The sequence below is a fragment of the Limulus polyphemus genome, unplaced genomic scaffold (genome assembly GCF_000517525.1).
Source record: "Limulus polyphemus unplaced genomic scaffold, Limulus_polyphemus-2.1.2 Scaffold75, whole genome shotgun sequence".
Taxonomy (NCBI): Eukaryota; Metazoa; Arthropoda; class Merostomata; order Xiphosura; family Limulidae; genus Limulus; species Limulus polyphemus.
The window spans coordinates 399,051-411,278 of NW_013665685.1; the positions used below are offsets into that span (position 1 = coordinate 399,051).

Genomic DNA, 12,228 nt, shown 5'->3' on the forward strand with positions numbered 1-12,228 from the left:
CTTTTTGACACAAACTTTGCTATTCCTCACTAGGTTACTAATACTACCTTCTCAAAACTGTTCTTTGTGACACAAACTTTGCTATTCCTCACTAGGTTACTAATACTACCTTCTCAAAACTGTTCTTTGTGACACAAACTTTGCTATTCCTCACTAGGTTACTAATACTACCTTCTCAAAACTGTTCTTTGTGACACAAACTTGGTTATTCCTCACAAAGTTTATAATACTACCATCTCTTTTGAAAACTTCTATATGACACAAATCCTATTATTCCTCATTGGGTTAATAATACTGGTGTATTTCTAAGTTCAATTCATTTAAAACAAATCCTGCTCTTTCTTCAAACTTTATAAAACAAGTCACTCTCTTAACAACTTTATTTTTTTAATAAAGTTCATTGTAACACAAACCATAACATTTTGCAAAACCAGTATGACTTATAAATACATGTTATCTTGGCAAAAAACGTGTTATCCCTTAACAAGTTTATAATGACAGTGTAATGTATATAAAACTACTTCACTAAACAATGTTCTTCGTAATTTGTGAATGAAAATGTGCGTGAAAAAAGACGTCATTTCTTTAACTTGTAGACTAACAATATAGTTTTTAGTAAAATAGTTCATAGTATTTATTCTACCATATAGATTAACGTTATGACTTTTAATAACAATTTGTTTAGTTAAAACGACGACTTATAATAACGGCAAACATTCTAATAGCAGTGTGATAATATTAATATAATCATATTTTACCATCTTATGCAGATGTTTTACATCTAGTTAGCTTCTTCCTAGTAAACAATATGTAAGAAGGCCATAAATATACACTATCCTTTACCTTAGATAAATATTGTATACTACAATACTTGTTCTTTAGTGGCTTATACCTGATTAGCCCTCTTTATGTGCCAGCCTTCTGTAGTAGGGTTATGCTCATTTCAAGGAGTGGTACAAGTACTTGTACAAGCTAGTATAAGTTAAGATTTACCTCCCTTTAATATGTTTATCTGAACTAACGTTGACGTAGGCAGTCTAAGGATTATGGGATCCCATTTTAATATAAAGTGAGTAATCTCTTGTTCTCTTTATCCCAATCTTGCTTTGATCCTGTAGATGTTTTTGGATGTGTTTATGCTTCCTTTGCTGTCCGAGTTAATTATTATTCTCTGTATAATATTCCTGGAAGCCGCATTTTGCGGATACTTGTAACTATCTGATGGATATCAGTGTGTTTGAACATCACAACAGTTCACTGTAACAGAAAACGTACTACCAGAGTATGTGGGCTAGAAACACGATTCTTATAAATCGTGATACTGGTTAACATATAGATTAATAATATCATTTCCTTTCGAATCTCAGCACTATAGCTCATCTTTACTCATTAATAGTAATGTTTGTGACAATAAACTTTTTCAATAAACTTTATTGGCCTTTTCTTTACATTCTTGCAAATGGAATGATGTTCCGGGGCAATTATTTACATAATCGCTGTAAATCATTATGCAATACTTAAGCTATCTTAAGGTTGATTTTTTTTCTTTGTTGTTAAGCGCAAAGCTAAACAATAGACTATCTGTGCTCTGTCCACTTTGGGTATCAAAACACAATTTCTAGCTTTATAAGCACCCAGACCTACCGCTGAGACACTAGTAGGGAGGGGGTTTAAGGTTGAAATAATAAGTAGTTTTCTTGAATTACCAGGTTTGCTTTACCTTTGCTGTTATCTGGAAAAATGTCGATTTGTTTTACGTATTTTTATATGTTCTTGAAGAAGCAGAGCCATGACTCTTAAATAATTTGTGATTTTCACTTAATCTCTCCTGTAACGCAAGTATGAAGCCGGATGACCATAGCTTAACATTTTGTAATGGAGTGGTTCTACAGGAGGAGCAGTGTCGTAGTGGCTTTGGTAACTGGCTGGACTCAATCGTGGGCTTCTCCAGGAGCTTACATGGTTTAGATATAGACGTGTCTACCTTCGCCTGTCTCTGTGCCTTAGTCTTAATAACAGGTAAGAAAATCTTGGTACAAACAATACTTAATTACAGGGAACAGTTCCTGCACATGCGTGAAACGTAATTCTGGAAGAAAACATGATTATTTATCAATATTAGTTACTCACGTAGCAGGTTCGTAAAACTATCCATATGTTCTAATGAAAATTAATTGGCCTTTATATCAAGTGCAGGAGATATAAAGTTTTTTTTACTCTTCACCAAAGTTAAAGCTATAGCTTGAAACAATTACAAAATATAGTTAGACAGCGACAAGATTAGAAATAATAGACTTCAGACTAATGTAAACCAAATAATAAGCATATATAAGTTAAAAATTGAAACAGATCTTTGACGTTTCACTTTTGAAATTTGCATCATCAGGAAAAATATTTGCGAAACGTTGAACACCATTGATTTTTGGCCTACATCCTTTCCTGACTGTTCTGTTGTCCTTATGGATTATTTATTATAATTGGGCTTCAGTTTTGGCCGTGAACTCTTTCTGGTTTTGTCACTGCGAGCTACTGTTCATCTAATTACAGTGGTAGAGTAATAAATAGCTTCAGAAACTTTAAAGCTATTTCTTAATATTCGGTTATATGTTTGTTTTGTTACTAAATGTGCAGACGTTTTTATTCAGTTTAGGATGTTTTCGTTACAGAGAATTAAGAGTCCTGCTCTGTTGGTATTAATACACAAATTCGTTATTTGTTGTGTCATTTAAGTCACAGCACATGTGTAGTTGTTAAAACACTACTGCTGATCCCTACTCTGTTTGGGCAGTGTTAAGGATCTCTTCGAACGTAGAAACGAAGATAGCTTACCGTTAACTCTGACATGTTAACATGTGTAGTTGTTAAAACACTACTGCTGATCCCTACTTTATTTGGGCAGTGTTAAGGATCACTTCGAACGTAGAAATGAAGATAGTTTACCGTTAACTCTGGCATGTTAACATGTGTAGTTGTTAAAACACTACTGCTGATCCCTACTCTGTTTGGGCAGTGTTAAGGGTCACTTCGAACGTAGAAACGGAGACGGCTTATTGTAACCTCTGATATATTGTGTTGTTGGAATAACATCCGTATCTAAGCCCATCAAGCTGAGGTATACGCAACTCGTTAAATAAAAAAAGCTTACAATTTTATAGACTAGCGAAAAATCCGAATTTTTTTGTAATTCGAAATCGGCCTCCGAGTTGAAAATACTAGACTTTCTCGAATCTTCAGGTCGGCAGAGTCTGGTATTTGCAACTCTGGGCCGACTCTTCCTCTTCTCAAATTGTAAGCATGTTTCTGCCCCTATTCAATGTTTTTAACGTACTTAGTTCTGTGTTAATATATTAAGACTGTTATTTGATTAAGCATCATATGTTCCGTTAATCTATGTTTTATATCATAACTGCTGAAACAGTAAAATAAATCTGATAATATTAAAAATATTTCAAAAATATGTATGCACCTGTGTTGTATAAAGAGTGTTATATATGTATATGTGTGGAAATATACCGTTTACATCGTTTCTTGACCATGTTTTATATTATTTGTTGTTGATGTATAGCTCTTGAGCGGTTATAAAATTGATGTTCTCCCACTTTGGTATGTTACTTACAATTACTTGTTAACATTTTATGGCTTTTGTAAAACCAAAAGAAAACGTAACTTTCCAAATATCTGTTTTCCAGGTCTTGAAGGCAAGGTAGACAGGTGTACTAATTCTTTGTTTACTTAATTTTGTTACAAATCTAGAAAGACATGGACTAAAGAGTTCCTGGAAAGTGGACCAACTACAAATGAAAATTGTTGAGGTTCTGCAAGAACATATATTTCATACCATCACAACTCATAAGAGAACAAGTTACTTCTCTCAGATTATTGCTAAACTCCCTGACATTCGCTCTTTAAGTATTCAAGGACTTCGTCGGTTATCTTGCTTAAAACTTCAAGACTCCACGCTTTTATCACCGCTTATTGACAGATTACTTGAGTCCGGAATTCCTTTCTAAAGTTTTACTTGTAATTAATTTTTTGAGTAATTCGCTTTATTAAATGTCTATTTATACAGTGTATCATTGAAAAAGTTCCTTTAGTGTTAACGACTCGACTGTGTTGTGATATCAATACTGCTCTGTAATCCTAAGAAGGAATACACATTAAATGTAATGTTCCCAATCTAATAATAACATAAATTGGTTTAATGACGGACATAAACATCGCAGTCCATGACCATTTTTCTTCATCAAAATCGTTAAAAGTAAAAGGCAGAATGAAAATAATAATAACACTCAAATCTCAAACTGGTAAGCATAAACATTTACATGTTTACCTAAGACTGATTTTGTTTCGCTTTAAGAGAATACAAAAGTCAAGGCTCACCGTTAACAACATGTCTGTTGCGCTTCTGCTAGTCGAAGTGAAATAACGTTTGCTTTGTAAGAATGATAAACACAGACAGGTATATACAGAGCGTGGACATTAACTTAAATATTACTATTTTTTATGAATAAATGAATTATTTTTATAACCCAGTGAAAGCGAAAGTTTTGCATTTCCCTTACAGGCCCGCGCGTGAGGAACAAACCAAAACAGAACGTGAGGAATAAAAGCCAATAACAACACGCACAATAACAGAAGTTTTAGAGTTAACTAACTAAAGAAGCCTTTTTTGAATAGCATCCAATAGTTAAGGTCAAAATTAAATTCGGCTGTGCAGAGAAATACAATTTTAAAATCGGAAGTAACTTCCCGCAGTTCATGAGATAAGCACACCATCTTTGTGCTGACCATATACCCAAAATCTTCCATCCTTAGTCTGTGATGTGTATAGTATTTGAAGGACTAATAACAGTTGAAATCATAAATACGTATCTGGAACTTTTAAGCTAAAATATTTTTTCGTTATTCTTTATTAATAAACTCTGTGATTTTGTCATAAATAATGATGTATCATAGTAGTCGATACGATACGTATCTAGATACAGAAGTGTTATCAACGGTTTATTACAAAGTTTGACAGTCTTGTCTGTATTTTATTATCTATATTACTAACATTGTCTTATTTAAGTACTTCACACTTTACAGTGCTTTATCAAATTCTCAGGTTTGATCAACTAAATGGCAGCTGGCAAGAGAAGTAAAATATAAAAAAGTTAATATCTGTCTATCTATTTTGTTATTGTTAATTTGTTATGTTATTTTGATAAAAGAAATGAAGACAACATGTAGTACTTAATACTCATCTTACTTTACTGAATCATTAATTTTTAGCAAAAATACTTTATTAGAAATTCTAATTTTTTTCTCTACAAAAGAGTTATAATGTTTAATGAAAGCTTGCCAAATTTCGTTAAGATACATAAATCGTATCTTATCAGACGATGTATCTATATAACCGTGTCACGACTTCTCTCGTATCGTATCGCTGTATCGCCATACTTTTAATATTTACGTTTCTAATAAGCAAATATGATTATGGTTGGCTTACTTCACTTAATATTTATTTATTGCTCTTTATGTCACCGTGAAAATGGAAATGATATTTAATTTGTTTTATAAAGTTGTATAATTGCCTGATATTTATAAATATATGTTATACTTTGTAAAAGAAGTTGCTTTTTTAAATTTTTTGTGCTCTTGATACATTTGAAAAGATCTTGGAAGAATTAGAATTGAATTTTCGAAAGAAGAAAAAATGGTGGATAATTGTCTTGAGGTTTTGATCGAATAATATTCGTTCAGAACAATCTTCTTCGTAAAGCTTTTACACTTCTGAATTCTTCAGTATTAATCATTTTTGACAGCTGTGAAAATGGAAAGAGATTTTATCCACTAATTAAAAAATCATTGACAAATTATATTTAATTGTATTTTTTTAAGATAATGACTTCAATCTTGTACCTTATATACATCCAAATAGTCAGTACTAACTGATGCTGTATTTTTGAAAATTAAATTTGTATTTGTTGTGATCTAGTCTATTGTGAATGCAGAATTAATTTATCAGGCTTCCTATGTAGTACGCTATTGTTGTTGTTGTTTTTGTGATAAACGTAAACTGTAAGTTATATTTCTTTGAATAAAAGAAATAAAAGGACCAATATTACAATAATTTGCGTATGGAAAAAGTCATACTGACAATTTATTGTCAGCAGAAACATACAATACCAGCTAGTTACTTATCGCCATCTAGTAGCATAAATATTTATTCTCCGGAAAACATTTTATTTTATTTTTACATTTATCAAATATATATAGTGGCAAGACAGAAGGAAACTGAGAAACATACATTTTAAAGTGAAGTTGGAAAATTTCTGCAGCATTTACAGAGAAACATGCGAATGTCTGCTTGGTACCCAAACTTCATTTTAATTTATTTAGCTTACACGAAACACAATTACACTATATTCTTACAAGCTAATTTAAAAGTCTTGATATGGTAGAGGCATTTTAAAACAGGCCTTAGTTAATAAAAGTTACATTAGCTTTTACCTAATCATTAATTCGTTTCGTTGCATATGACGTCTCTACACACGTCATTTCCCCCATGTGACCCAAAAATGTCTCCCTTTACACATGTTCTGTAAGAAAATTATAATTTCTGTAAGATTTATCAGTTAGACATGAAAAACTTGATCGACAACATCTAGACGCCGAGTCAAGGAAGCAGCATTTTGAGGAGGCAATTTTCTATCCAAGTTCCTGAAGGAAAACGTGTTTTTCTGGACTAACTGTTACGTACAGTGTTCTAACGCACTTTTCTTTTTTCCCCGGGAAACTTGATCACACTTTCTAAATGTCACTTAGGTACTTTTACATACACCATTAGACGTATATTCATTCGCTCTGAAGGTACTTTTTTTAACATCTTATGTACAGAACTTCTCGTGAACTTTGAAATTTCACCAAAACCCCCAGAACTACTTTTTGGCGTGGTTATTGTTGTAACGAAACTTGTACATGTGACAAATGTTTTGTTCCTTCATTTTTTGAACTTTTTACGACTAGCCTCACTGTTTCTCTGTCTCTTTTATTCCAACAATTATTTTTAAATAGCTTTCCACAAGTTTTGTGATCACATTTCTCTTATACCCAAATTGTGCTATTTAGTATTTATGCCACATTTATTACTTCATTAGTTTTATATTTCACATTGCATTCTTTGCTTGGCTGTTAAACTCATGCTCATATTTTTTATAAACATAGGTAGCGGAAGCACTTTGAATCTGGAGGGGTACCTTTCGCATTTTTACTGATTTATCAAAAAAGAAATTTCAACTTAAGTTGAACCAGTAATAATGCTGGCAACTACAATCCGTCTTAAATTCTTAGGCTGTACGTGCTGTGTTACCGACTTTATTATATATGTTGTTTAAGAGGGACAGTTGTTTGCAAAAAAGGGGGGTACATTCTAATTGTATCTCTTATAATTATTGTTCTGCAATATATATATATATATTCTTAATTTTATATTTTGTAATTGAAACCTTAATATTTCTGTATACTGTTTATTCCAGGGTTTAGCAATAACATATCTTTTATACACTTGTGTAGCTCAAACGGAATCGTATTCTGGTTCACCTCTTATATTCCAAACGTTATTCTTCGGTTAGGTTTAAGTCTCACGTTGGGTCAGCAGTAAGTTCACGTGTTTATACTACAAAAATAGCGGGGTTCGTTTCCACGCGGTGAACAGAGCACAGATAGCCCATTCTGTAGCTTTGCGCTAAAACAAACAAACGAATAAAATCGCACTAATTAGGTACTTATTTCACCCCAGATCATAATATTTAGCTGTTATATATGTATATATATCAAATCTTATTTATCATTCTGTATTTGTGTTGCTTTTTTTTTATCCCAAATCGCATAATACCTAATTTAAGTCTTAATAGCCCATCAATATTTATTATTTACATGGTTCTTTAACTCCTTTTCACATTTTCTTTCATTGGTTTCCATTTTTATATTATGTTGTTTCTAACCTCGTTACATAAGTGCCAAAATTTCTAGTGTTTTGAAGCTCCAGTTAAAAAACGTTTCCTCAAAAGACAAGTGACATTGCTGCCATGTTGGAACTATATAATACTTGATACTTTAAAATAATATTGTGCGAAACTAAGGTATCTAAACTTGATTTATATATACATATTTTTAAAACTTATGAATAGTGCTTCCAAACTAGTAAATATACTTGAGCTTACCTTTTTTATAAGCTGCTGAAGATTGATTGCGTCAATTCTGTTGTGCCTTATTATCGGCCGTAAATCACTGAAGTTTACTGTCACAATTCAGTTTTAAAAGTCTGTTATTTACGCTTCTTCAGAATAGTTTGTAAAATTACCTTTCTAGTTTCTCTGAACAAATCTACAACAGTGGTTCTGTCCAGATGACTGCGAGTGTAGTGCCGCAGTCTGATACAGTCGTCAGCTGACTGTGCAATAACAAATTGAACGCCTTTTCCACTGTCTGCAGACCTTGAGGAGAGCAACCTTTGGTATTTTAAGTATATACCATTCTGTATACAAGAAGCTTCGAAACAGCATAGTCTGTGCCTTACCGAAATCGTGGTCGAGTCCATTCCGTTAAAGGAAGATGACAAGTATACAATTTATGTTCAGTTAATGTTCATACAAAATTGCTCGAAGTTTGGTCGAAATATGCGTAGGTACGCTTTAAGAAAACAATTTCAATTGATTTTAAATTTTATACAAATTAGTTTTAACTTCTGTGAGTCAATAAAAAATGTGAATATAATATTATGGTTGATCATTGTTCGTTTCTTTTTTGTATAACTCCACCACTATTTATTCAACTTTTTTTTTCTCCCAAACAATATGCTTAACGTTTAAAGCTTTGAGGTTTTTGTTTCTTTGCTTGTTTCGAATATTCGCGCAAAACTTTAGTTTTGAGTTTACACATTAGAAAGAATTCAGCTAGTCAGTAACAACCTCCGTCAACTCTTGACCTATTCTAATTGAATAGTGGGATTTAACTGACACTCCTACAACGCACCTTCAGCCTCAAAGTGTGATTTATTTTTTATTTTTTTGCTGAAACGAAATGCGCATCTTGGACCGTAGAATCCATAGTCCGAAATGCTAAACCACTAGGCCAAAGGTCAAACAAACAGTGTTCTAACTCTTCAAGTTTGTACTTTTTAAGATTGTGCTTGATAATTTCAGAACTATTAAACTTTAGAATTTTTAACCCAGTCTGATAAATCGGCTAAACGTTTTCTTTCCATTACTTATAAAGGATACCTTTAATGTAAACAGTGATAATATTGTTCTAAATGTGCAAGATGCTACTATAGTAAATATTGATATAAATATCTTCCCAAACCCCGAAAGGAATTTTTCTACACTCTTTCTACATCTTAATTTCGATCTATGTTTACCAAAACCAAATGAACGATTCATTGGTTTATGCTCAGAAGTTTATTCCACTTTGTTTTTAATCAGTTATACAATTATTGTCCAAACCTACAATACAAGAAATGTTTCCCAATGTATTCAGTGAAAGACATATAAACAACTGTAAATAATAAAATTTCCAAAACTTGCACCGCATGGGGGAGTAGCTAAAATATGTGACGAAACATTGTAACGAGTATATAAAACTAATTACAAGTTTGTGTTGCGACGGAGCATTGTAACGAGTATATAATACTAATTACAAGTTTGTGTTGTGACGGAGTTATATACTCGTTACAATGATATACTCGTTACAATGCTCCGTCACAACACAAACTTGTAATTAGTAAAAACTAATTACAAGTTTGTGTTGTGACGGAGCATTGTAACGAGTATATAAAACTAATTACAAGTTTGTTTTGTGATGGAACATTGTAACGAGTATATAAAACTAATTACAAGTTTGTGTTGTGACGGAGTACTGTAACGAGTATATAATATTAATTACAAGTTTGTGTTGTGACGGGGCATTGTAGCGAGTATATAATACTAATTACAAGTTTGTGTTGTGACGGAGCATTGTAACAAGTATATAAAACTAATTACAAGTTTGTGTTGTGACGGAGCATTGTAACAAGTATATAAAACTAATTACAAGTTTTGTATGTTTGTTTTAAAGCAATGCTTGTTTCAGTTTAGAGCAAAGCGAGGAATCGAACCCAAGACTTTAGCGTTATAAGTCCTTAAATTTACCGCTGTTTCACTTATAAGAACAAAGAAGAAACCTACGTAGACAATTCGTAGCCAACCGGGGACGTAACTTACAACAACAGAATGAAGTCCGATATTAATAAACTTATCAAATTACAACTTAATCTATAACCTCTCCACTGCTGTAACTAAACCCTCTTAACCTATAACCTCTCCACTGCTGTAACTAAACCCTATAAATCAGAACTTTTTGTCGATTACTATAAAGAAGCACGAGACTCCTTTGATTCGAACAACCACAGCTATATCAATGAATATATCGATAACAACCCGGATAAGTTTAGTACATACTTTCCAGCCTTACTAACTCAGGTTGACAATATGACCTACAATTACATAGCGAAACCTGAAATTAAATTACAAACCCGGCACCTTAAGAAACTGCACCAGGTGGCAACCCGACACCTTAAGATTACTGCACCACCAAATAAATAATATAATTCTTAAAAACTACTACTACTACTACATCTACAACACCTGTACAACTTATTATTTACAATCCGACTACTACACCCAATGTTGGTAGTCTGTTATTATCACTGTGATTCTTAAGAAATCCTGCAAACCCTGTAACCCGCGTGATTTCAGACCTCTGAGTTCTCTCAACTGTTTGGATAAACTTTGGAGAAAATAATCGCAAAACGGTTGCTTTGGTACCTAGAGAATAACAATCCAATCAGAGACATACAAAACGCGAACAGGAAGCGGAGGCGGACCGCAGATAATTTAATAAGATTAGCAGAGACAGCGTTCCAAGGATTTAACGGCTATCATGCTACAATAGCCACGTTTCTTGACATTAAAAAAAGAATTTGATTCAATTGGGCATAATGGCCTCAAATTCAAGCTCACCCAATACCACATTCCGTCTACTATTATCAGATAGATCGCTAGTTTTCTGAGCAATCGCTCAGCTAGGCTCCGTATCAATAGCACACCATCACAAACTTTTACGTTTAATTGAGGAGTTCCACAAGATTCCGTGCTAAGTCCTTTACTGTACGTTTTGTATGTAAATGACTTACCTAAACTGCTAGACCCACTTACTCTTTAGACGACATCTCTATCTGGAGCAACTCTCGCCGCCCAGACAGTTCAAAAATCACAGGCCATTGTATTTCACAAAAGACTCAATAAAAAATATCTTGGAATAAAAAACGTAACCCTTAAGTTGGACCAAACACTTATCACCTTCACTGGAAACATTCAATTTTAAACTAGTACGTTTAACAGCAAGTGTCCATAGAAACCACATGTCAGTAAACTTTTACCTAAAATACATACAAATATTAAATTACCTGCGCAAGATAAGCCACAAAAATAAAAGGCTGCAGGTGTGACACTATTTTACTTACTTATAAGGTATTTATCAGACCCATAATAGAATGGTCACGTACAACATGGACGACAAGACACACAACAGGTTACAAATACTACAAAACCGTGCCCTACCTATAGCCTTTCTCAATACACACACACACACACATTATCTTAATAAGCTCGGTAAACTACCTACAATTCAAATATTAAAACTAAACTCGCAACCCATTTTACAAGAAAGCCCACAACAGCAACTCTCAGTCCTCTACTTTAGCAGCAACCCCGTCTTCATGGGCCCACAACAGAAACTCTCAGTTCTCTACCTTTACAGCAACCCCGTCTTCATGGGCCCACAATAGAAACTCTCAGTCCTCTACCTTTACAGCAACCCCGTCTTTATGGGCCCACAATAGAAACTCTCAGTTCTCTACCTTTACAGCAACTCCGTCTTTATGGGCCCACAACAGAAACTCTCAGTTCTCTACCTTTACAACAACACAGTCATCACGAGCCCACAACAGAAACTCTCAGTTCTCTACCTTTATAACAACCCAGTCATCATGAGCCCACAACAGAAACTCTCGGTTCTCTATCTCGGCAGCAACCCAATCTTCATTGACTCACAACAGCAACTCTCAGTTTTCTATCTCAGCAACAACCCCGTCTTCATGGGCCCACAACAGAAACTCTCAGTTCTCTACACTTACAGCAACCCCGTCTT

General features: G+C 33.5%; 1 protein-coding gene across 1 annotated transcript in view; it reads left to right on the forward strand.

Annotated features, from left to right (window-relative positions):
* Positions 1-4,010, forward strand: part of LOC106466607 (nuclear receptor subfamily 4 group A member 1-like) — a 29,082-nt gene extending 25,072 nt beyond the window's left edge. The window contains exons 8-9 of the mRNA XM_013926903.1: positions 1,841-2,019; positions 3,754-4,010. Coding sequence (XP_013782357.1) covers positions 1,841-2,019; positions 3,754-4,010 — 436 coding nt within the window. The remainder of the gene's footprint in view (positions 1-1,840; positions 2,020-3,753) is intronic.
* The last annotated feature ends 8,218 nt before the right edge of the window (positions 4,011-12,228 follow it).